This window comes from Rousettus aegyptiacus, unplaced genomic scaffold, assembly GCF_014176215.1.
Source record: "Rousettus aegyptiacus isolate mRouAeg1 unplaced genomic scaffold, mRouAeg1.p scaffold_m13_p_14, whole genome shotgun sequence".
Lineage (NCBI taxonomy): Eukaryota > Metazoa > Chordata > Mammalia > Chiroptera > Pteropodidae > Rousettus > Rousettus aegyptiacus.
The window spans coordinates 25,706,523-25,733,809 of record NW_023416289.1 but is presented as its reverse complement, the minus strand read 5'-3'; the positions used below and the strand labels follow the sequence as shown (position 1 = coordinate 25,733,809).

At 39.0% G+C, this 27,287-nt stretch overlaps 1 protein-coding gene across 4 annotated transcripts in view; it reads right to left on the bottom strand.

Annotated features, from left to right (window-relative positions):
* Positions 1–27,287, bottom strand: part of CDH13 (cadherin 13) — a 1,315,977-nt gene that overhangs the window by 582,615 nt on the left and 706,075 nt on the right. For all 4 annotated transcript variants that reach the window (XM_016165971.2, XM_016165972.2, XM_036232119.1 and 1 more), the window contains one exon: positions 20,559–20,767. In XM_016165971.2, the coding sequence (XP_016021457.2) occupies positions 20,559–20,767 (209 nt within the window). The remainder of the gene's footprint in view (positions 1–20,558; positions 20,768–27,287) is intronic.

Here is a 27,287-nt window from a genome sequence, read left to right as displayed (position 1 = left end):
CATGTTGCTTACAGAAGCAACCTCAATAATATGTCTTTTGACTGGCTTTTCCTCCTTCCCTGTCTCGCTTTCCGTTTCACTCACCTCTGTTTCCCGGGACTACCTCCCAGATAAAGATCTTGCATTCAAGTCATTATGGCATGCTTTGCCTTCCCAGGGACCCAAACTTAGGCAGATACATTCCAGCTAGTATATCCATCTGTGAATAAGAATGGATTAGCACATGGCAAGAGGTGCTATCAGGTAGGGGGAAAAAGAAAAGTAAAGAAAGAAAATATCCCTGTAGAGCTTTGTTAGAGTCCTAGAGATAGATAAACTCATCACTTGACAGTTTCTCTGAGGCCAGTGTGTCAGCAGTAATTCTTTTTCTCTGATGGCACATTTGTTTTTAGAACTATCCCAGATGCTAATTTCAAAAGCTTTCTAGTCTGTAATGTGCTGTATAAGCCCTTTCTTGGTGTTGTTCTTTCCTGCATGTCCAATTCTATTTCTGTAGGACACATTTATACAAGGACACCATTATCATGGAAGTGTCATATTATCTTCTCCCTACCTGGTCCTGGGAGCTCAGGAGTGGAGACTGGCTCCCAAGGCCCAGCCCTGTCTTCCCAGAAGTCAGAACCCTTTAGCACCATGGTTTGAATACCAACAAGAGCATTCGTCAGAACAAAAGACAACCCTGTGCTCTGTGACGTCACAAGAATATACATATTGGGAAAAAGAGAAATATATTATTTGACACCCACACTTGAAACACGAAAGTAGCAGACCACCAAGGAAGGACAAAGATTTTTCTAGAAGAATTTGGTCAGTGACACACATGAGAAACCCACTAGAATTAAATGGAGGCTCTGCTACGTGGGCCTCTTTATTTGACAAGCAAAGTGAAATCTAATTTTTCTGAAATAAATGGTAAAGATGAAAAAAGAATCTTCAAAGGGCTCTGAAAAAAGGGGAGTAGCTGAAGTTACACCCCAAACCTGACACAGTTCTTAACTGACAAAGTGCAACAAACTAAATTTGTATTTAGGCCTAAAATTATTATTTAATGATTTGCAATTTTAATATAATAACAATTTCTGGGAGTTAAAATGAATTCTTAACTTTTAGAAGTAAAGATGCTTATGAGCCAGGCTAATCTAAGGCATACTTAGTTTAAGTTATTTTTATGACATTTTCCCAAACTTAGGAATATATCTTTAAACTGACGTTAAGGAAAAACTGTGTTCAAATTTAAGTGTTAGTATTTTCCTTTATTTGTGGCATCTAAAATGCAGGTCTGCTTCACCCACACTCTGGTTGGTCTCAACTTGTGCCCTCTCCCACTTCTGAAGTGAGAGGTGATTTTATCTCTAGAGGTTTAAAATTAACATCGCTGTATCTCAAGAAGATTTAAGATGGTGCCAGGCTAGAAGGGATGGTTTAGAAGGAAGGATAGTACCTGGTCAGAAGGGACATGTGGCTACATTTTCAGGGGTGAATATTCATTCATCAGAGAGTGACAAGAAATATCTGTTAACTATCCAAAGAAGGAGTGATCCATTTTTCTTTTACTTATTTTGAACTATTCAATTAAAGCATAATATTTGTCATTCATATATTTAGTTATAAAATTATAAGTGTACAATTTGACAATTTTTGGAGTGAATACACCTGTATAACCACTGTGGAGAATAAGATATACAACATCACCCCCAAATGTCCCTCATGCTCCCTTTCAGTCATCACCCTTCTAAAAATAACCACTATTCTGATTTCTGATGACCACAGGTTAGTTTTGCCTACTAGCGAACTTTATCTACATAGGAAATTCTTCATGTCTGGCTTCTTTAATGCAATGTTATGAGTTCTCAACCCTCTTGACTATAAAATTTTTTATCCACATAGTACCCACCATATGTATACACCAAAATGTATTCATTCAACTTTTGATAGGCTTTTGGGGTATTTGCAGTTTTTACCTATTATAAATAGCGTTCTGAAAATTCTTGTGTCTTTTTGTGCATATGTGTATACAGTTCTTCTAGGTATAATCTAGAAGTAGAATTTCTAGGTCATAAAATAATCAGTTTGCAGTGTGTGAGAGTTCCAGTTGCTGCATATCCTTGCCAACACTTGGTATTGTTAGTTATATTTCAAGCCATCTTGGCATGTGTAATAGTATCTCTGTATAACCTATTCGAAAGCCTTTTTATATGTTTGGCAGTCATTTAAATATTCTCTTTTGTAAAGGGCGTGTTAAAATCATTACTCATTTTTAATTAGGTTTCCTGCCCTTTTGTTATTGTTTTGCAGAAGTTGTTAATGCACTGTCAATGAATGTCCTATAATAGATATATGTATTACAAATATTTTCCCACCCTTTAGTCTTTCCTTTCACTTCTCAATGGTATATTTTAATGAGCACAAGTTTTTACTTTCAGCAAAGCCCAATTTATTTATCTTCTCATTTACATTCATAAGAGAAATTGGCTTATAATTTTCCTTTTATATTCATTTCAACTATTATAGTAAAGGTTATCTGGGTCTTAAAAGGAAATGAAAAAGGGTTTCTACTTTTTTCTATTTTTTGAATAGTTTCTATAAGATTGGTGTAGTTTTTTCCTTAAATGTTTGGTTATGGGGGTGGTTCCATAGGGTAGTGGTTAGCACATCTGCTTTACACACATAAGGTCCTGAGTTAGCGCCCCAGATGGAGCCACAGACCATACCCGGGGTGTGCCAGGCCCTGGGTGCGCCAGGCCCGGGGTGCATGCCCTGAGCCTGTGGGAGGAGACGCCTCATCTTCAGAGATCCAGTTCTTAAGGGGAAACGGAAACATCCATAGGTCAGGGTGAAGGTGGGTGAGGGGAATTAAAGAGGGGAAAAGAAAATGTTTGGTTGTATTACCCATAAAATCATCTGGCCTGGAGTTTTCATAAGCTGTAGAGTTTTATTCGAATAGATATAGGACTATTCAGATTTTCTACTTCTTCTTGCATATATTTTGGTAAGTTGAGTTTTTTAAAGTGAATTTGTCAATTTTGTTTAATTTGCAAATTAATTTCATAAATGTATTTATAATGCCCTTTTCTTGTATTGTTTATAATTACAGGATCCCTAGTGATATCTTTTACATTCCTTTTATTGGTAATTGAGCCTTTTTTTCCCTTGGTTATTCTTACTGTATTTTTTCCTATTATATATCTACTTTTTTATTATTAATTTCTGTTTTTATCTTTATCGTTTCCTTCCTTGTATTTTCTTAGAGTTAAATTTGCTATTTTCTGATTTAGAAAATTGATTTTCAGCTTTTCTAATTATGCACAGAGCCAAGCCAACTTTCTTTTGGTTAATATTTATATGGTAAATTTATTTTTTTCACTTTTAATCTACCTTACACTTAAGGTATATGTAATTTAAGCAATATGTAGCTGTTGTTTTAAAAATCAGTCTAATAACCTTTGCTATTCATTGGAATATTTATAAGTTTTTATTCTTGAGTCTTCTTGTGATACTTCTATACTCCACTTTATCTTAGTAAATCTCATTGTAAGTAGATGCTGTTTGCATTATCCTAATATGTGTTTTCTGATACACAGGAGAAAGACTGTCTAAAAATGAGGGCCCATAGAAAGTAGAAAAGGAAAACTGAGTCTTTGTGTTATGAACTGAGCCAGTATATTAAGCTTACAATATCAGTTTAGCTCTTACAGTAAGTTACAGTTAAAGCCAAAACTCTACCTTTGGCATTTTAACCATGAGTACCATATTAAGACATAGTCTGTGGTCATTCTCTCTAACAGATAATAGTTTTTTAGCACTTTTGTGTTCTAAGAACTGTTCTAAGAACCTCACATGCATTGCCATTCAATTCTCCTATTAACCGTAAGGGGGTAAGTACCATTTTTATTTCCATTTCACAGATAGAAAAAGTTAAATCTTAAAAGAGTGAAAAGAATTTGTTATAAATCACAAGAGTAATAAATTCTAGAGCTGAGATTTAAACCCAGGAAATTCGATTCCAGCGACTTAGCTATTAAACACCTGACTTTTTGGCCTTTCCCACTAGGTTGTCTTATATGGAAAGAAAAACCAGGATTTCTTTAGACTTTGGCCCAATGTATACAACCAATTTACTTCCCCAAGTACTATTTTATAAAATATCTATTTATTAATAATTGCTGGTGAACTTTTTCACCGTTCTTATTTAAAGTTTTATTTCTGAAAGTTCCATTTTTGCTTTTCTAAATGTTTTTAAATGTTTTATGGGTCTTCATAGTGTATTTTCTATTAAAAAAATAGGGATGGTAGTTTTTCTCTGCCATGTGTGGCAGAATTCATAGAGAAATGGAAAGATATAAGCTTGAATTGTTAATCTTACATCTTATTTCTATAGAATGATGTGCTTTTGCTTGCCAAAGTTATGTTGTTGACAGTTTGGATTTATAACAATGCGTTCAGAAACCTTGAGTTTTTATAACAGAAAATAATGTATCATTAGGCACTCTGAAAAGATAATGAGGCATTTACTACTTCTTGCTCATTTTGGTAGGGTTTCTAGAAACAAACATTAACTTTTACAGACTTGGCATATGGATCATTCATGAAGTAGGCAAACAATGCATGATATAGTTAGTAACTTGAATTATTTCTTAATAAATTATTCATATTCCTAATTTATCTAACCATTTTCCTTCTCTTACAATATCTGAATTATTCTCATATCCATGTGACAGGAGTACATTAGCATCAACAAGGACAAAGTTAACAACAGCAAAAAAATTAAATTGTTGACCAAAGAAGCCATAATCAAAATAAATGAAACTAAGGAAGTACTTCTAGAAAAGAGAACTATATCATTCAGAGGAAATAATTTAATTTTGGGTCTTAGTTTCCCTTAGGAATTTGAATACTTCATTCTTAATAAGATAAGATACACAGTGTGCCAGGTACTATAAGTTCTACCTAGAGCTACATTAGATGTTAGGTGGAATGAGGTTCCTATCTGGTTGTTGTGGTCAATAAGCAGAGATTTCCTGAGAGATCCCATTCTATGTGGTAAGCCTAGCATGCTTGTAAAGGGTCCTGAGCATCTTGAAAAGATTCAGATTATAGAGCTCCTCCTCCAATCATTATAAATTATGTAATTTGTAAGACTTGTAAGTAAGTCATGTTTTATTATTGCATTGTGGCATTTTCACCATGATTAACTGCAAATCTCAAAGAAAAATCCATAGTAACTGGTTAACCTATTGACATTAATGTTTTTTGACTAATAATATACATTATTAAATAATAAGTCAATGGTTCTGCTAATATCATAACTCCTAATCTAGTCTTCATTCCTATAAGCCTTTTGTAGCACATTTATATTACTCTGAGAAAAAAGATGTGGAAGAGATCATGTCATTTTAAGTGGACATGGAAGATAAGTACTTACGTAGGTGGGAGAATCACATGAGTGATGGGAAGAAGTGAGGGGGCGAAAATGACAAAGGAAGTTTGGGGCCAATTTGAATGTTCCTTAGTAGGCGTGAGAAGACACCGGAAGCCTTTGAATAGGACATCATATGATACCAGCTATTTTTTGAGAAGACAATTGAGCAGCAACAGGCATGTGGATTGGTTTGCAAGGAAAGGGAGAAAGTCTGACTTAACAGAGATGCCGTTGATGCTGTTCATATGGCCTAATAAGAAGATATGATGGTTAAACCAGTTGTGGCTACTATAATGGAGATGACTGTATAGGTTAAAACCGCACAGAAGGGAAAGGATAAAAAAAGAAGGAAGAATAATGGAAAGATGGAGATGCCCTATAGAGAGGTGGATATGAAGAACTCAAGGTCAGAAATGGGGCCATGTAATGGAAACATTTTAAAAAGGGACTATTTAAAGCCACTAGTTTGGATGAGAATATTGAGAATGATAGAAAGCATAACAGGGTAATTAAGACATAAAACTGAAGGACACTTCCAATGGCAAAAAGAGTAGAGAGAAAAGTTAAAGGAGGAAAAATATAACTTATATACAAAGTGTGGGAGAACAAGGATAGTAAAGTATCTTTCAAGGCAAACAGAGAGCATTTCAAGGAGCATTTCAAAATTGTCAAATACTTTGGAAGGAATGCAAAATGGTTTAGCTGCTATGAAAAACAGTTGGTGGTTCCTCGAAAAGTTGAACATAGAATTACCATATGATGTAGCACTTCCACTCCTAGGTATAAACAAAAAAAGGACTGAAAACTTGTACTTAAATGAATACATGTACATGCATGTTTGTAGCAACACTTTCACAATAGCTAAAAGGTGGAAACAGACCAAATGACCATTAGTGGATGAATGGATAAATAAATTGTAGGCTATCTATACAAAGTAATACTAGTCAGCTATAAAAAAAAAAAATGAAGTAGTAATACATGCTGTAATGTGGTGGGTCAACCTTGAAGACATTATGCTAAGTGGAAGAAGCCAGTCTAAAAGGCCACATCTGTACGATTTCATTTTTATGAAACATCCAGAATAGGTGAATTCTCAGAAACAGAATGCAGGTCAGTAGTTGCCAGGAACTAGGGAGATTGAACGTTTAAGGGTTAAGAGGTTTTTATGGGGGCGGTGGTGATGATGAAAATATTCTGGAACTAGATAGAGGTGGTGGTTTCACAACATTGTGACCATATGAAATGCCATTGATATGTTCACTTAAATGGTTAATTTTATGTTATATGAATTTTACCTCAATAAAATTCAAGATGAAAAATTCAAAATAAGTTGCCAAATGCTTCAGAGAATTCAAGTGGCCTTAGGACTAAAAAAAAGTCTAAGGAAATCAGCTGTTCACTTTCCATGATCTTCAAAAGAGCCATTTAAACCAAGTGTTGAGGTTAGGAGCTCCATCTCGGAGCATTAAGGGGTGAGTTTGGGATTAAGTAGAGATGCTGAATGGAAGCTACGCTTTCAAGAAGATGGGTGAAAGGAAGGGCAGTGATATGAAGATAAAACAGCCCTATAAAAATGTGTTCTAACCTAGGAAGATCTGAGCATGTTTGAAGACAGCAGAGGATGCAGAGGAGAGGAAACAACTGAAGGTGTAAGAGAGAAAAAAGGAGCACCTGGTGAAAATAGAAGCAGAAAGCACTGCGTTCAAGAGCACAGATGAAGGGATGAATCACAAAGAGGAGAAAGAGTTGGTATTCCTCTGAGAGGAGAGGGAAAGATTGGAAGGGGGCAGAGATGGAAGAGAGGGTTGAGAAAGCTCAAGGTGGAAGGTATAAACTTTGAGCATTGAAAAATGCATGGCCTGCTACAGAAAATTGTAAGCCATGGAGTAGGGCTTGTTGCTTAAGTAAAAGGAAAAGTCTTGTAGTGGTGCTCAAGGCAATGAGCAATAAATTAAGGCTAAATAATCACAGAGTAGCAGTAAAGGCAGGAACCTGTATAAAGCGAGTTGCTGCAGTTCCATGAGAGCAAATGAGTCATCAACCAAATCCTTCCCACATCACCTTCATCCTATTTTCCAAAAGCTTTTTGCCTACATCTATTAACATTGCCTTATTCGTTTCAGCCCTATCCTTCTAGGTACTTGAGTTCTTTTTGAATCTTGAGTCTATCATCCAATGAGAATCCAGAGCTGTGAAAGTTGTAAACTAAAAAAAATGTCTTCATATCTTCATTTCCATCACTGGGGTGAACTCAGTTAGGGCCACTGACTGCAGGTAGAAACCATTGTCTAGGCTGACATAGATTATTTTTCAGACCTTTTGGATGCACTTAGTTAAATGATCTGAATCTACTTTACTAAAATTCAGTAATAATATTCAGCTCATATTTCTCTATCTTGACAAAAAAGAGATACGATATTTTGTTAAATGTTCTTTAAACAGTCTGAGTACTAAGCACAACTCTGAAATATTCTATGTCGGACCTTGGAGAAATCACATATCTTTTCCAGGTCTTACTTTATTCATCTGTCAAAGTAAAATAATAGTACCTGTTTCATAGAATTGCTGTCAAATGACATAACATAAGAAATGCATTTAGAGTGGTACTTGACACTGAGTTTGGGATAAATAAATGTTGGCTATGATTAGCATTATTAACATCAATATTCATTCAATCTCTGGCATTTGTTTAGTAATTCATTAAGTATTTATTCAATGACAAATATTACGTTAAATACTCGATTTATAGCAATAAATAAGTTAGTTACAGTCCCTACTCTTATTGAGCACATAATTTTACTTTACTTAATAAACCAACAGCAAAATTATAAGTTTTATGTAGAATTTGAATAAATATAAGGGGAATTATTATTTTTTGTACTTATTTTTTTGATTCAGTTTCTGAGTCTTTTTACTTTTTTCTTTCCTTTTTTTAGAGACTACTATCCAAAGGCCTGAGTGAAAGAGGAAATCACAAGAAAACAAGGTGAATGAGACTGACAGCCATGGTCTTAGGGGCTAGACTTTGCTAATGAGGTCTAAATTGAATAAGGGACTTAGACTAAAAAAGCAGTCAAGTCTCAGTTACCTGTATTACCTGGGGTTTGTGAGACTGGACAATGAAAGGAACAAAATAATACACCCTGATTAGCTGCCTTAAATCTCACAGCAGAGCCTAAAAAAAGAAAAAGAAGAAAAGGAAAGAAAATAGTAGCATATATTGACATCTGGATTGAGAGGGATGGGCAGTGGGTGGGGGGAGCTTCAGAAAAAGCCTGGTTATAGTAATTAAGGCCATTCCTTGGGTTTCTTGGAGAACTACCATTGTTTATAGCTTTGTAACTTCAAAGAAAAGGAGTTGTAAAAAGTTGCTGTCAATAGAAGCCCAATTTGCCTGACATGATGAAGGGGTTGTTTGACAATGCCTACCTTTACTCAAAAGGTTTCGCTGCAAAAAAAAATTGAAAATTGAAGGAACCATATGATTTCCATAAATGGCTGGGAGGCAGGAGAGACTTTGTAGACACCAGGGGAAGGAAATACTCCCTCTTGGATCTCTGCTCTAATTTTACCTTATTGTTGGAAGAGACAAAGAACACTGGGAAAGTTTCCACAGTCTCCTCCTCTGACATATAAGAGGCTAGAGGGAAATCACTGGGGTCAGAGCAATAAGCTCCATCCAAATGAAGACTGCCTTTCAATCAAGGATGTTTTAAAACTGTTGCTTAGAGGACAGTCTCAAATTTTTTGAGCTTATTGGCTTTGTATAACCCTCAAATATTCATATTACTCTGTCCCTGAGAGGAGCTCTTTCTCCTTTTAACAGCCTCCCCAATTGGTTATGTTCACCAATCTTTGGAGACTAACAATTGCTGAGAACATTAAGATACTGTCTTTGTCAGCATTTGAAATTTCTGTGCCTATGTGTAAGTCCACTGATGTGTTAAATTCTGAAATGGTATATAGGGTATTGCTTAAAGTAATTTTTTTTTTTTTTTGCAGAATTGATCTTTCTTTGCATTATCGAGAAAGAAGAGCAAGTGTTAACAAAATCTATTTTCTGTTAAAAAAATCATACTTTGATGACCACATACACATGATATTTGCTTGTAAATTGTTGCTACCTCTTGCCTTATTAAAAAAAGATAGAAGCAATTCAGCAAATCAAAATATCGGACCCTGCAGTAGACCCCAGTAGGATATAGGTAATCTTATTGTTGTTGTTGTCATCATTTTTTAATGTAGTATTGCTGGAGCATATGGATCTGAGCATTTTGACATCTGTTAGCAGGAGCCAGAAAAATGACAAAGTCAACTCTGAGATTACACCTTGACCAGAGGTTGAAAATGCTTCTTGTTTGCCTATGTGATAACTTGAGACACCACTTAGCTTTGCCTGAAGAAGTCATTAAGTTGAGGGTCAAACAGCATCAACAGCATAGCCAAGAAGAGTTGCCACCTTGGCATTCATCACAAATAAAGCCCAGGTCACAGAGACCAATAGTCCACAGGTGTCTACCCTACATGGGTGGATTAAAGCAGTGGTTCCCAACTTTTCTGGCACCAGAAACCGGTGCTCTTATGAGGATCTAATGCCTGACCATCTGGAGTGGAGCTGAGGCGGTGATGCTGGCACTGGGGAGCAGCTGCAAATATGGATGAAGCTTTGCTCACTTGTTGCCTCTCACCTCCTGCTGTGCGGCCCAGTTCCTAATAGGTTATAAACCAGTACTGGTTCATGTCCTGGGGGTTGGGGACCCCTGTATTAGAGGATATAGTTGGCTGTGGTCATAATGTTCTTCTTTACTATTTTTTCCTTCAAGTGCTCAGACTTCTGCCTTAAAAGTTTGGATGAAGATCATGTAATGTGTTGGGAGGAGAAGGACTGAATAAATAAATGGTACATCCTCTCCCTGTTCCTTTGCTACCTAATTTTTGAGTATTGAGACCATAGAATTAAATGGAGACAATCCACGGTCTCTATTAAAGATTGTGTTCTCTTGTCATTGGAGCTTTTTTGTTTGTTTGTTTAAATCAGAAATTAGAATCAGAAATTTATAATTAGAATGCACTTGTATTGATTTACACAATTATAAAGATAGGTTTGAAGTATATCAGAGATTCTAGAAAAATGTGCATTTTATCACATTATCTTATTCTATCAAAGATACTAGGTGAAAATTTCTCCCTAATAGTGCTATATTCCTTTTACTTGAAAAACCCCAGCACCACTTGGAGAGCTAGCTATGGATTAAACACTGGACCTGGGGAATCACTGTGGATTTGAATACCAAGGATGCAACTTGACCTGAGAGCTACCTCTTGACTTCTTTTAGTGTTGGTTTATAATTCATAAAACAGAAATAACACTATCTGCTTCATAAGGTAACATCTGAAATAAAGAAACTGATGGCCAAGGAGACCTTTACATTTGGAAAACTTGTGCTGTTTTCATGAAGTTCTTTCTCCAAAGATCTTATTCAGGAGGAAATTTTTTAAAAGTGTCAACAACACAGTACTTGTCCACCCACCTGAAATTCTTTAGGAGTTTTGCTCAGCTCTGCATTCATTTTTTATTTCTAACCACTTTTTATTTTCCAATGTCATTTTATAGTCTTTACAGGAGAATAGAAAAGCACTAATTCCATTGTAAATGTCAGTATTATTATCAAAATAGCATTGACTGCATAAAATCAGAAGGTTCAGGCTCAACTCTCAGTTCTGCCACTTGTGACAGATGATGACGTTGGCTAAAATACACAGCTGCTCTGAGCCTGAACTACTTGTGTACCTGCAAAGTAGGAAGCAGGTAACCAGTGGCACAGGTTGGCTATGAGGATCAGAGGAACAGACATACGTGTGAGAGCATCTAAGGTGATACCCTAACTTGTGGTAGGCACTTGGTGAATGAGTCTTTCCATCTTTCTTTCAAAATATATAAATGTTCCCATAGGATGCCAGGGTAGCCCTGTCCAGCTGGTAGCCATTTGCTACCTGTGGCTATTAAGCACTTAAAATCGAGCAAATTTACATTGAGATGTGCTATAAGAGTAAAATATACATTTTAAAAATATACACTGAACATGAATTTAAAAATTTAGCATAAAAATGTAGAAAATTCATTTATAATGTTTCCATTGATTACTTGTTGACATATCATAGAGAAATTATATATTATAACATGTATTGAGTTTTACATATACATTGGTTTCAATTTATATACATATGGAATATCCATATCTATGAAATTTACTCCAATATGTATATATTGGGTATGTGTAAATGTGTGTATAAGGTATATAATATAGACATGGGGTATAAATATGGTTAAATAATATATATTACTAAAATTCATTTCATGTTTTTAATGTTACCATAGGAAATTTAAAATTACATATGTGTTTCACATTTTTCTGTTGAATCATACTGCTGCATGACACAAAATCTTGAGTTTCCACAAATGAAAAAGAAGCTGCTTTTCATTATTTAGACTTTCTATGGAATCCGTTATTTTTTCCAAGCATTCCAATTAAAATTAATCTTCAGAATATAGTTATTTTTAGATTCTGATCCACAAAACAATCTGTTATCTACTTAAATTAATGAATCGAAGGATGCCTTTTTATCTACATATGAACAGCATTGAATCATAAACATAACAATTTAGTCATGTGTCAAAATGTAACAGCCCAATACCTTACTCTAGGCCCAATTCTTGCATCATAATTTTTGAGATACATATTTTCCCTAATATGTGTAAGAGTTCAATGGGTACCAATTTTTTTTAATAGTAACTAGGAAGGCTTTTGCTATGAAGAGTGGTACTTCTCAGGTTTTTGAAATTATCACACTTGTTAAACTGATGCACATTAAGTATTTATAGTTTACATTCTTCGTTTATTAATGGCCACATTAAATGCACAGATTGGTTCTCCACTGTGGTGTTTGTAAAACATATTTTATGTGAGCAAGATCAATATCATTGACCAGCTTGACAGACTCCAAGCCACTGGTAGTCAGTGTGATTAGATCTTGAGACAAGGCAATTAATTATATCATAAACTGGTTGCTCTCATTCTCAGGGATGCTTAAACCAAATAAAGTCAAGTCACCTGCATGTAGTGTGATGGGCGTGTTGGAGGTTAGATGACATGGACATCTAATGGACAAAACAAACAGATGGGATTCAAATAGTTGGCTCGAGGTTGAAAAAAATGGAGTTTACCTCAGTAACAAATGTGCAAAAATATTTTTTTCTAGAATATGTGAGATCAGAAAAAATGGAAAAACATATACAGAGATAATTCATTGAGTATTTCAGTTAAGAACAAATGATGGTTCTCTGTATCTATGAGTCCATTTCTGTTTTGTTTTGTTTTGTTTTAGATTACACATATAGGTGAAATCATACAGTATTTGTCTTTCTCTGCCTGACCAATTTCACTTAGCATAATATCCTGAAGGTCCATCTATGTTGTCACAATGGCAAGATTTCATTCTTTTTTACTGCTGAGTAATATTCTATTGAATATATATATCATATCTTCTTTATCCATTCATTTATCAATGCAATTTTTGTGCTAATCCTCTGTTAACTCTGGGTTAGGGACTATATCTATATCTATCTATCTATCTATCTATCTATCTATCTATCTATCTATCTATACACATGCATATATATTTAATTCTGTGTACCCCATTATGGCATCTAAGCAAGGTAGGGGTATTATCACTATTGAACAGATAAGAATACTGAACTTAAATGAGTTAGATGACTTTTCAGTGCTGTGCAAATGGTAAATACTAAATGTATAATTAGATCCCAATTTGGTTCACTTCAGATCCCCCTTAATATCATCCACAAGTCAGCTAAACATTTCAGAGCATATGTGTGTGCAGTAACAGAGGGGCACCCAGCCACTGCCTTTGAGTCCCAGCCTACCATTCCCTAGAGGTACCTCACAAGTGGAACCTTGAGATCTTGCAAAGCAGTGGAGTTAGAAGTTGTAATCCCCACAAAAGTCAAGGCACATAATTATCAACAATATTAAAACTGGCTTCTGAGCAATGGATGACATGTTTTATATTTTTATTTTAAACATTAAAAATAAAAACAACTGTTTCTCCTAAGCTGTTCCTTTTTCCAATTGTTCCTTTTATTTTATTTTTGGGAGCTATTTCTATCCTGATTCTTGAAACTGGATTAGGAGCCAAAATTATGTCTTTTAAATTGCATGTTTATAGTAATGATGATCAACCAAGATAAACAAGCCTTAAATTTAGCTTTTTCAGGTTCTGTCATAACTTTCTCTATTCATTTTATTCTTTCAGAGATTTTTAAAGGACAAAAATGGGATGGATATATATGCATTTAATTTAAGCAACTTGATTAAGAGACCAGTTTCTCTTTACTGAGGACATTATGCATTGATTTCCAGTTAAGAAGTGTAAATTGTTCATAATTAACATTTAAATACTGCCAAGTCTTTTGATATTTATTAAGTAGGTTCATAGAAATAAAAAATCCTCTCCTGGAAGTTTAGTCAGTGTTTCACATAAAATGGGCACCTGAGGAATGAGAATGGTCATGGTTCAAGTTCCTCGTAATCCCAAATTCTCTACAGGTTGTAGAAGTGATCAAATTTGGTCATTTAGGAAGGGAGAAAGGATTGAGTTGTCTTGATCTGCCTGGTTCATTCACTGAGCATGTCTTATAAGTCTGGCTTTGATGATACGATGATGAGGAATAACCAGTATTTTCTTGGCACTGTGTGCTGAGCATTATTCTAAATCGTTTGCATATATTTACTCATTTAATCCTTGCAACATATCTATGAAGTCGATACTATTATGAACCCATTTTACAGCTGAGGAAACTGGAGCAGAGGTGGTAAGAGCATCACCAGGAATCATTTCAAGGTGTCTGGCTCCAAGGCAGTGTTCGTGGCCTCCCTGCATGGGAGCCATGACTCTGAGTTCAGGAGCTCAGAACTGAGAGGGAACGAGCACAAATAAATCAGGCAGTTAAAGTTTAGTGCTGTGATGGAAGGAGCCAGGCAGTGTTCTATGAGGAGCGTGGAGGAAAAAACACCTAACTGGACAAGGAGACATTAAGAGAGGTGGCCCTGAAAAATGGAAATTGTGGCAGTTCCAGACAAATTGAAGGACTCAGCCATGCCAGTTGGTGCTAGCCATGGGGCAGCTAGGGCCACGGTAGAGGGGACATAATCCAGATCGAGGAGAAGCGAGAATGAACAGGATGGGGAGTGTGGCCAATTCATGAAACCACAAGTAATTGGTTTGGTATTGGGGAGAGGGTGAGCCCAGGGTTCGATGTAGGGAAAGTTGTAAAGGAATCACTGAATCCACTCATGCATTTATTCGAAAGACATTTACTGTACACCAAACTATATGCCAGCAACTGTGTCGGGTGCTGAGGATAGAGCAGTGGACATACTAAAAAGGAAGGAAAGGGGAAAGAGGAAGGGAGGTAGGAAGGAAGAAAGGAAGGAAGGAAGGAGCGAGCAAAGGAAGGATGAAAGGAAATAGGAAGGGAATAGGAACAGATTATATTCCTGCCATCAGGGAGCTTAGTCTAATCAGGGAACCAGACTTTAAATACCTAAACAAGGAAGTAAACACATAATTACAGATTGAGAAGTAGCCAGGGAGAACAAAACTGATGCTGGAGTGAGACCGGCAGGGGAAGACACTTGTTTGGAATGGGGACCAGGGGAAGCTCTCAGAGGAGGTGATATTTCAGCAGATCAAGTCACTTACAGATGAAAAGGAATGAGACTTGAAGGAAGGTTGCCATAACTAGCCAGGCTAGGCCATAAAGGACCTTTTCAGACATATAGAAAGACTTCAGAATTTACTCTAAGGGCCAGATGAGTTGATGAGGAAGCAAGGGCCTACGAAGCAGAGGAGTGAAGAGATCAGATTTGCATTTGAGAAATAACCCCAGTTTGGGAGCAGGATGCTAGAGTCAAGCCCATACCCTGTGGGCCCCCACAACTCTTCCTTCTGTTACATTGTGCATCTCCTGCTTGGTTCACGAGAACCCAGATGTCTACATCACAAGTATCTAAATGCTACAGTTGCTCAGAGCCTGGACTCCCACATTTCAAGATGAAGCTAGTAGGTATAGTCTCTTTAGCTACCAAATTGGATTCAAAATTAAATCCTACAAGCTCCCTGATGTTCTTACTTTCCATCTTGACTTCATTGAGTTCTTTAATTGATGTCAGAATTCCTTGCCATAATCTATAGTCACAGAAGCTAAAATTTCTTAACTCGGAAACAAACAAACAAGCAAACAAACAGTGGGAGTTTTTTTTGGGGGGGGGGAGGGGGCAGGTTGATAAATGTTATGAGTCTCATTTACACAGCAGATAAAGACACTTCTACCGAAGAAGTGTAAGAAATGAAACAGAGCTTTTTAATGTAACCTTTGAAGCCCTATATACAAGGCAAATGAGCAGGTAAATAATAAATAAAACTGAAACTAAATTGCTCATCATGGTCAGTGAGGGACAGCAGATTCAACAGAGACAAGCCACAGTTCCGTCCAGACACAGGTGAGTCAAATTCATCATTGCTTTACACAGGCAAGAAAACCCCTCTGTGCTCGTATGGTTAAGCCTGCCCTCCTCCATGGCAATTCCTTCTCAACTGTCAATCAAAAGACCAGGAATTAAACTGCTCCTTCACCCTCTCAGATCTAAGGTGATCTTGCATAGTCTAGGCAGGTACTAGCTTCTGGGAAGCTTATTGAAAATGCAGAAATAGATGAGAGTCTATAATTAAACCATCAACAGTTGGACTTCACTAATTCAGGCTACAGACTTTCCTGGTTAAAGGAGATCGCAGGTAGAAGATAAAAATAAGAGAGGCACATCCTTTTATTAAAGAAGAGCTGGGCTCAGGTTTACTGCAGCCGAGACCTGCTTCACTGGGATTACATTTATTTTAAAGAATACTTCCATCCGAAATATGCTGATATAAAATTTACCACTGTAATATCTCTCCACATCTCTCTTGCTTATGCTGGGTGCCCTCCTGCCCTCTCTGAGCACACCTTCTATTTCTTTCTTTGACTTCACTTTCTCCTCTTGCTCCCAATCTCTGGCTTTTGTTCCATGGAATGTCTGCGTGCAGGTTTCTGCGTGGAAGGAAGGAAGTTTTCGAATCGTCGGGGTCCATCTCTACTGAGGAGTGGGATGGATGGATGGATGGATGGATGGATGGATGGATGGATGGATGGATGGATGGAGGCAGAAGCATGGAGCAGATGGATGGGCCAACGGACAGACAGGTCCAGTGGAAAGAGTCTGCATGTGTCCTTTGAGAAAGACACTCACCCATAGTCTCTAGAGTCCCTTGACCAGGTCACCGAGAGGAGAGGGCACATCAGCACACCGAAGAACCGAGCCAAGGACAGAAGTTGAATCCAAAGGTACCAAAAAGGAAGAGGTCACCGAGGCTGAAACTTGACCTCCAACCTTCTGAGGGGTCAGAGCCCGGCGGGCCTGAGAATTCAATGGACATGGGACAGACGAATAGGCAGGTGAAAGGTACACAGACCTCGAAGCTCATGGCCTCAGTGAGGAAATTTAGCCCCCAGTTCCTTATCTTTTCTCTAGGGGTTCCAAAATGATACTACTGATGGTACAAGTTATCTGGTATCTGGTGTTGTACCCAATACAACAATTCTATGATGTCAGCTCTATTCTTATCCCTCTTTCATAGATGAGAATGTTGAGGTTTAGAGAGCTGAATGACTTGTCCAAGGTCACATAATTAAAGCTGGTGGAGCAGAAATTTGAACCCACTTAAGTCCTAAACCAAAGTCAAAGCCCTATCACTATGCTGTTCTTCCTTCACATGTTTACCCTGAGATCCTGTTCCATATTCCCAGTTGTCTCCTGGACATCTCTATCAAGATGTCCCCAGAAGCCATCAACTCAACACATCAAAGCCTGGCTAGATGTCTTTCCCAACCACTCCTTCACTGACTGGTCCAATCCATCTCTATTCTCCTACACTAGACAATCTAGAATCATCAGGATGCTGAATCTTGGCTCTTTCTTCCTTCAAACCATATTTTCATTTGTTGTTTTTCTCTATGCCTTCTGTAATACTCTAATACTTGTGTAATACTCATGCCCTCATTTCTTGACCAGTGGACAGAGGCCCCAACTATCCAGGTGACATACCCTTCTGATGAACAAAGTGGCAGGAAGGAAAATTCGTGTCAGGACAGAGAAGCCAGAATCTCAATCTCATTTCTGCCAATTTCAAGCTAGGGAATCTTGGTCAAGTTCTCACATTTGTGGGAAAGGGGTTACATCAGCAGCCCCGCAGGGAGGTCATAAGGGTTAGAAATAATGCATGTGTAAGTGTTCGTTGAGATGTAAACACTTAAGAGAATCTCACTAAATAATATAGGTTCTCACTCACCTCTTTGCACCTCAGTTTCCCCATCTGTAAAATGGGGACATTATGTCCTCATAGGTTACTAGGGAAATTAAATGAGTCATCATTTGTGGTCAGTGAGAACAGCACCTGTCACACAGTGGATGCCATGAAAGCACTTGCTGTCATTACCAGCTCAGCCTCCCCTGCCCTCTCTTCTCTAAAGGCACAGAGCAGCATTCGCCTTTGCCTGCTTGTTTGGTACTTAATCAACATATGCATTTATTTCTCCTTCCCAACTAGGAGCTGAGCCAACTTGTATATCACAGATTTCCCTCTCTACCAGTTGGTCTGCTTGGCTGCACACAGTAGGGCCTCAAAAATACCAACTGATTATCTGTGAATGACTGTGCTTTCCTCACAGGGATTCTTTGGCTAGCTATTTTGTTTTCCTATCCTATTCTTTTTCTCTTCTCTCTCTCTCTCTCTCTCTCTCTCTCTCTCTCTCTCTCTCTCTCTCTCTCTCTCTCTCTCTCTCTTTCTCTCTCCCTCTTTTTGAGGGGGGGGGGCTTTTTATTGTGGATGCAAGGTTTATTTTCAACCCTTGTAAAATGACTGGAGTGGGGAGATGGATGTCCTATTCTGCTGGAGTCAGGCAAACTGGATGACACAGCAGTCTCCACTGTGCTGTATGAGAAGCAAACAATTGCAGCCAGGCTTTGTCATTAATGTGCTCAGACAGCAGCAAATGACAAATGACTAGGGCTCTGAGGGGCTTTGCATCAAGAAGGGTGTCTTTCTGGGTCTCTTGGTTTTGAACCCTGGTCTCTCAGCCTGTCAAGGTGGCATTTGTCCTGGGAAGTGCCCAGAATCTTTTCTGCTCTGCTTTAAGCTAAACCCTACTACATTACCTTTTATGGATTTAAAGATGAGCCACCAATCATGATGAACAAGATTCATCTAAATACATCCCATCCCACATGCAAACCCCCTTATGTGACTCTCTGTACCATTCACTTGTTCATAAGAAACACCTTGTGCTGCACATCCTGGCAATTTTGTTGCTCTAGAGAGTCGCCAGGTCATTTATATCACAAGTTAGTGAGTGAACTTGCTGTGAAAATGACCGCGGCTGGGTAAGAGAAAAGCTTGCTTTTGTAGTGCCAATGGATTTCCACATTGGTATGTATTCACCAAGAGTCTACTTTTTTTTGAAAACATTAGTGGCGTACTGGGTTCATTTTTAGCTTTCTATCTACCCTTAACTCGCAGATTCACAGAAGTAAAAGAGAATTACAGAGTTTGCCTGGTCCAGCAATGGCAAATAGAATTCATCCCATTTAGAGATATCTCTAAATGATCAATGGTTGGTAGCTTCTAGAAGCACTGCATTGGGAAACATACTCAGGTCAAGCCATTGGTGATTACTGATAGTTGCCATGGGTATGGTGACAGAGTGGGACAATACACAGGCTACTTATTTGCCATCCTAGACTGTTTGACCCCTCTAGTCTGAAGATAAAGAAGTTTTATGATTCTTTCAAGATCATACAGGTAGCATTGACAGATAAGCAACACTCACATTGCCAGTCGTACTGTCTCTTCTCCCCAGATGTGAAATCTGTTTACTCCTCCACCCACACTCCATCACTGAACACAATTAGCAGATAAATCAGGGCTATGGGGGAATGTGGCAGCGAGAATCACAGGCTTTGAAAAATTGGGTAAGACCAGGTCAGCAGGTAGCAGAAAAAGCTAACCACACCAAGCTGAGGGCATGCCATTATTATTGTTATTATTGTGCCAGGGACTTGCTGTGTGTCTTCCCTTTTTATAATCAAGAGTCTCTGAGCTCCTGGTGAAAGAGAAATAGGTGGGTCCATTGTAGCAAAACATCTCTGGAAGACATAGTCAGGAAGACTGAAGGGCAGTTTGTGGTACTCCTAAAGTGTGTGCATAAGTGTGCAAGTGCAAGACCAGAATGCATGAGCATCTGGAAAAGAATGGACACAGTGCATGGCAAAAGAATAGTGCATATGCAATGGTTGCCTTGATATACAACTCCAGCAGGCCACTGCAGTTCTTGCCTGCCCAACATCCATTTTGCTTCCTTGGATAACATGATCCTAATTTACATTAAGTTCCCCTCTTTTACTCTTGGTCCCTATGTTTTAGGTGGGGCTGACTTCACTCTGCTTCAGGACAAGGCATGTGACCCAGACTTAGCTAAATGGAGTATCACAACCCAATGGACACGGTGCAGGGATGGATGCATGATCTAATGAGAACCCATGAAATTTCATTTCAAGAGTTCATTGGCAGTATCAGGAGGAGATGGTATCTCAGGTGATTTCGGACTGAGGGAATGAAGTAGAACTACCAAGACCTCCGCAATAGGAGGCAGAGGGATACGTGACTGTCTAAGACTGAAACCAATAGAAGGAAAATGGAAGCACAGGATGGACACAGATCAGAGCTGATGTCATCATTTGGGCATCAATACATAGCCACGCCTGAAGGCAGAGCCATCTCAGGAATGTTTTAGTTACATGAACCAATAATTCCCATCCTCATAGCCTCCTACCATTTTTGAGTTGGGTTTCTGTCATCTGTAACAACAAAAGAATCTCAGACAATAATAAACCAAAGTTCCATTTTCCACGTAAGACATAGACTCCAGTGCTTCCTCTCAGACCCGACTTATCCCAATCAGTTGTGTTACCTGCAAGGGGCCCTGGATGTCTTTTCCCCCGACAATCACGAGTTCTGCCATGTCGTCCACGTGGGGAGTCCGGGCATGGATGAACAGAGTCTTGCCCACCGCAGTTATGTTTCTCAGGGCGACTAAACCACCTTCATTGTTCACCCTGAAGTATGGGCTTGAGACTTCATAGTGCAGCTTGTCATTTCCCTTACAGTCACTGAAGTTCACTGGTGAAAACAATATCAAACAAAAATAGAAAGAGTTTGAGTAGGTTGGGCATATATCTCTGACCAATCATTATGGATTATCACTCCTCATCCCAGATCCACAAGTACTTCCCCTTAACCCATAGCACCCCCTGTACTCCTGTGACTTTGATCATGCTGAAGGACTTCACTCCATCAAGCCCTGTCCTTGATAACCTCCCATGTCCCAGGCAGGTGCTAAGCAACGAGGATGCTGAGAATCAGGACTGTGTCCGTGCCCCTGAGTGTAGTGGTTGAAGTGAATGGTCATATATGACACAGTGATTTTTAGGATGTGATCTAATCCTGTATGGATGAGGTAACATGGCAGAACTAGATGGCTCAGGAGCCCTGAGGGACAGCTTCATGGACACAATATTTGAGCTGGGTCTTGAATATGTGCAGGAGATTAGAAGGCCCCCGTGAAGGTGGAGCGCATTCTTGGTTATCCAAAGGCATGGGAGTGGTGGCAAAATAACAAAACAAACTCAGAAAGAGAACTAACTTGGTACACTTAGATCAGAGGCTAATTTGAAATAGGGCAAAGACGTGGGGATGACAACGGAAAGACTAGAAATGAAGCTGAAAAAGTCCTTTGGAGACAAATTGGGAAACACCACTAAGTTAGGCTGCTGCCCAGTAGCTTTGAACTATTTTTAGTGTTGAGAGGGTCAGGTCAGGTGTGTGTTCTGGTTCCAGTGCAGAACAATGCTTCCCACAGGTTACATGCATCAGAATCACATGGGAGCTTTTTAAAAATCCTGAGGACCCAGTCCAAAGATTCTAATTTAGTACCTCTGCGTTCTAGAGAGTGGTTTGGAGAAGGAAAGAAGAGAGGCCAGGAAAACCAATTAGTTCAGTGTTCTACCAATGATGTTTGGCCTAGATCAAGGCAGTAGCTAGATAGATGTGAGCAAAATTCCTATGGTTGAATGGCCAAGTTGGGTGTAAGAAGGAACAGGGAAAAGCAGCTGTCCTGGAAGAACCACATGGAGTACAGGGGCATTGCCACAAGGAGCAGTTGTGACAGCCCATCACCCTCCCTTCCATGGTGTGTCTGTATCTGGTACACATATTACCAAAGGTACCACAGTCCATCGTCTATGCACATGTCAACCTGACTGCCTTCCTCAGTAGACTTCCAGGGGTTAAGCATAGAATTGTGCTACTTGCATTCTCCCTCCCCCTACTTTTGTTTTCTTAGTTCTGCTGAACAGATTTGTTTAGTAAACCTTAATTGAATCAGAGAATAGATATAGAAAAATACATAAATCAGAATGTACAACTCGATGAATTTTTACAGAGTGGGCACACCCATGTACCCAGTGCCCAGACGTAGACACAAAATATTACCAGTTCCTCTCTTCCTCTCCCTTCCTGAGTAAAATCTCTACATTCCTCTCCAGAGGCTCTGTACTATCCTAACTTCTAATATCATAGATTAGTTTGACCTGTATTTGCACTTCATTCAAATGGAATAATACAGAGTGTGCTGTTTTGTGTCTGGCTTCTTTCACTCAACATTATGTTTGTAAAATTTGTTTATGTGACTGTGAGGCATAGCTGTTTATTATCCTAATCGCTACATGGTATTCCAGTATGTGGCTATGCTGAGTTTATTTATCCATTCTACTGTTGATGGGCTACTAGGAACTTTCTTATGTGTCTTTTGAGACATCTACATAGGTCTGAGTACACTGTTAAAGTCATATAAATTTCTGATGAACTAAGCTGATCTTTCTTTTCTTGGAAGATAATTTTTATGGCAGTAGTAATCATAGTAGCTGATAATAATAATGGCTAACACCAACTGAACACTTTCGACATGTCAAGCTCAGTGTTAAGCAGTTCACATACATTATCTTATTTAATCTTTACAATAAAGAATGAGGCACGATTCTGATCCCTTCCTCTCACAGTTTATAGATCAGGTAACTGAAGCTTGGAGAAGGCAAAGGAGGTGCCCAACACACGCAGTATGTAAACAATAAAACCACAAGTTGAACCTGGGTCCCTTTGCTTTTCACCAGTACAGGATCTCAATATAGACAATTCCCCATGTAGAATACATCCCTCCTGAAATCCCATCAGAACCTGAATATAATGATGTGAGTACCCTTTTCAGTCTTGCTCCCAAGTTCCCACCTAGCCCCAAAGTGCATTGCATGGTGTCACTTCAAGGTCCCTCTGCATTAGGGCTCCAGAGCTGTCCTTGGCTGCTAAGTCAGCTTTAGGGGCATCTTTGTATGGACACACAAGTTGAGTCTTGGGAGTCTGCAGTTCTCAAGACTTGATCACTTCCTCTGACATGCCCGATTTTTGTTTTTGAAAGTGAACTATGAAGGAGAGACATGAAAGCTGCTTTCATTTTCATCATCAATTAGCATTCATCAACTAGAGGCACACTACTCAAATGACAGGGCCTGCTTGTTGCCTGAATTGCCAAGGAGTTGGTTCAGGACCTGGCCTCTGGACAGGGTAAAAGAAGGCAATCTCAGCGGAGGTGGGATGGGGGCAGGAGAAAGCATACAAAAGTCTGTGAGGATTCTAGTTTCATAGCTAATTCCTTCCCTTGCCTTCCCTTCCCTTCCTTCCTCCCTCCCTTCCTTTTCTTTTCTTCTATCTATTGTTCCTCTCCTCTTCTTTTTCTTTCCCAAATATTTACTGAGAGCTTACATTAGCTAGATGCTTGGGTTACAGACTTTAATTTAAATCCTTTATAAGCAGTAAGGAACCTATTCCAGGAAGATAGTATCGTAACATGTGCAAAGGTCCTGTGGCATTCAGGGAACCGGCAATAAGCCAGTGAGGTGGGAGCAGAGACCAAGGGAGAAAGCAAGAAAGAGAGCATGGAGATAAGCTGGGCCTAGACAATGAGGGATCTGGAAGACCATATAAAGACCTATTCCTTGAAGAAATGTTGAATTCTTCCACTGCAACTATAAAATTGACTTGCCCCCATCTGAGTCTCATACAACTATGGACCCCCATTGCAAATGATGCCAGCACTCAAGGTCCTCCATGTCTGTACTGTTCATTGGCCTCCCCTCTGGCCTCTTTCTTCATTCTGTACCTCACACATGCCCATACCTGTGCTTCCAAACACCTACTGTTCTGCCTCATCCCTTTGCTCATATTGCTCCCTCTGTGCAGAAGGTGCTTCCCACCTCCTTCACCCTGTTAAGCGTTAGTCATTCTTTAAGATTCAGCTCAGGCAACTTCTCCAAACACCCTCTTTGTGGTCCCAGAGATTCCTGCACATAGGACCTTGTGTATCATGTTACATCAATAGGTCCACTTGATGTATCTATTTTTCCCACTAGAATCAAAAGCAGAAATTACATCTTGTTCTTTTATTCATCTCTATATCTCTAGCAACAAACAGAATGCTTTTCCACATAGGAGGTTGTCAATAATAATTCCACTTAACTAAAATACTCTCCAGAGGTAAAACGATGCTCTAGTGGTGATGGATTGGGGTTCCCCTTCCATTGCGGGAGCAGGAGACACTACAGGCGAGTCAAGGATTTAGAATTAAGGCCCCTAGTTACCTCTTGTCTTAATGGAGCCTAGCAATGGAAACAAGTAGGAAATGAAGGACTTAACCATGGTCCCCTCTTAGTTCCCAGGCCCTGAGTGCATCCATTCAGGATAGCACTTAGCCTCCTATGCTTAGCTTTGGCCTAGCTCATAGGGAAAGCCAGGGGAGGTGGTTTATCTTTCTTCATGATCCCAATAATGCTTCACATAGCCCTGAAGCATAGTTAGGATCCATGTGTGCATATTGAATGAACAAATATTTTGACAAATAATAGTAACAATGTCTACCACTTACTGAGTGGTGTCTGAGTGCCAGTCTCTGTGCCAAGGACTGTATACATTCAGCCTCTCCTTTCAGTCTCATGGAAATTCTAACCTACAGCAGCACTTCCCAACTTTTTTTATCCACACTCCTTGCTTCATGTCTTTTTAGGTATTTTTGCCTAATTGCCACAACTCTCATGAAATTTTAGTGTCACAGGTATACTGCATGTCTGTTTGTTTACTGAATGTATAGCTGTCCTTTACACACACAAAAAAAGTACAGTTTTTGGCCTTTTCCCCAAGAACCTGTGTTACCACTTTGGGGGCAATATAGCTCCACTAAAATACACAATCTATAAACGTCATTCCCATCTTACAAGAGAAGAAACCGAGGCTTGGAGATAATTGACTAATTTGCTTAAAATCACATATCCTAGAAAGGCAAGAACATGTCCCCAGTCTGATCTATCTCTGCAGCTTAAGTTCTTGGCACATCTATTTCCCAGGAATGAATAAATGAGAGGGAAAAAGGGCAAGGTGCCCCCATCCTGACCCCTCAACTTCTCACTAATCTTTCTGGAGTCTTCAGAGGTACCAGGCGAGGGTCTACTGAAAGACCAAACCTATGTTCAGAACCTGGCACATCATATGCACCCAATATAGTCTAGCTCTCTTCCAAAATTGCTATGTCAAAGAGCTAAGGGTTGCATAATTGGGTCTTTAAAAGAAAAAATTTACCCCTTTTGCTAATTCAGGAGCAGGACTGATACCTGTCTGTGGCCTGTTAGGACCCAGGCCACACAGCAGGAGGTGAGAGGCAGGCAAGCGAGCAGTTTCATCTGTTTTTGTAGCCGCCCCCAGTGCTAGCATCACTGCCTCAACTCTGCCTCAGACCATCAGGCATTAGATTCTCATAGGAGGACCAGTCCCTTGTGCCAAAAAAGTTAGGGACCACTGCTTTAGACTGTGATCCTTTTTCAAGGCTATGAGAATCACCTGGAGAACATTAAAAAACAGAACAAAACTAAACAGATATATCTTCCCCAATCCTCAAACAAGATTCTGATATATCTGAGCTGGGCCGGGGTCCCGGCACCAGCATCTTTACTAAAGCTTCCCAGATGAATTTAATGCAAGCAGGGATTTCAGACAATGGATTGCTTGCCAGGATGGCAGGTATCCACATTTCCCAGCCTTTATTGACACATAGGGGAGGTTGGAGAACAAGCATGCCAGACACTGCTATCCCAGTGCTTTAAGAAAGGGTGGTTTTAATGGTAGGTTTCTAAGCTCTTTTCCAATCTTGGCCCACGTGTAGCAGCCCTGTGACCTTGGGTAAAACACCCACCTTCTTTACACCTCAATGTCTTCATCTGTTCAGTGGGACCAATAATAGTTCCTCCCTCAGAGGTGCCATCATTCTATGCTAAGTATTAAGATAATATGTACCTACATCCACAAAGCACTTAGGACCAACCTTGGTACTCCGTGAATAAAAATCATTATCATTGTTATTCTTGTGATTCTGAGCATTAGGGAAGCTACTTTTTCCTTTTCCTATACAGCTTCCTTCTTCCAGATGGTTTTCCACCTACCTTCTGGGTCCTTCCACCTCTTTCTACTCAGGTACCCATGTTCCAGCCTGCTGGCTGTGTGCAGTTACCATGGTGATGGTTACTCTAGGCATCTCTGCTGAAGCTAAAGGAGTGAGGCAGATGATACTGACCCAGTCTTGCCCATTTTTGAAACCTCACACTTGTCTTGGCAAAGCTCTACCTATCTCACATGAGAGGTTGTGAAGGAAAAATGCCATTAAAGAAGTGAAATTACAGCATCCTGCCTATAGCAGATTCAAGAAAGTTTTGCTAAATACTCTTCAAGTGGGTTATTTGTAAAGATAACTTCTTACAAATCTAAGGTATTATTTTTCCTGAAAGCACGACATTGCGCCGAGAGGGCTTTACATTCATGACTGCAGTGAGTCTTCATGTATCGGTTGAGGTAGGTACATTTTTTCCTCTCTGGAAACTGAGACTCAATGAGGCTGAATTAGGTGAAGGCCACACAGTCTATACCAGTTTGTCTAAGTGAATGTATTCCTTCCTTCAATCACTCGGCTTTTAGTCAAACAATTTTGCAATACTTCCAAGCTATTATTAACTTAATGTTTTTCTTTTAATTGATTCATGTTATTTATTTATAAAATTATTTAAAGATAATTTTTATAAATACATGCTGACTGTGCCAGATGTAATTTTTTCTAATAACATTAAATAAATCTAAGGAGTCAAATAAAAACATATGTTTATCCTTGTGTGTACTAAATAACCCTCAGAGTGACGTGCCTTCCACTCTCCAGAATGCTAGCCTGGGCTACGTTCCTCTCTGCCCACCCTTCATTTAGACAAATTCATGTCTGGCTTCCCCATCTCAAGTTTATAATATAGGAGGGCTCTCATATAATCTAGGAGGGTTTCTGACATTTAAAATGATATATTTAACATAAATAATACAGGCTTTAGGAAGACACAAACCTTAGAAGAGGCACAAATCTAGAACATGCCAATGACAGCGATTTTGTCAATATCTGATATCTATAAAGAATATTTAATCAAAAGAAAAATTATTTACCACACCGTTTTTTTCCTTCTTTCTCTTGGAGAGAAAAAAAACAACTTTACTTCCTACAGATTATACT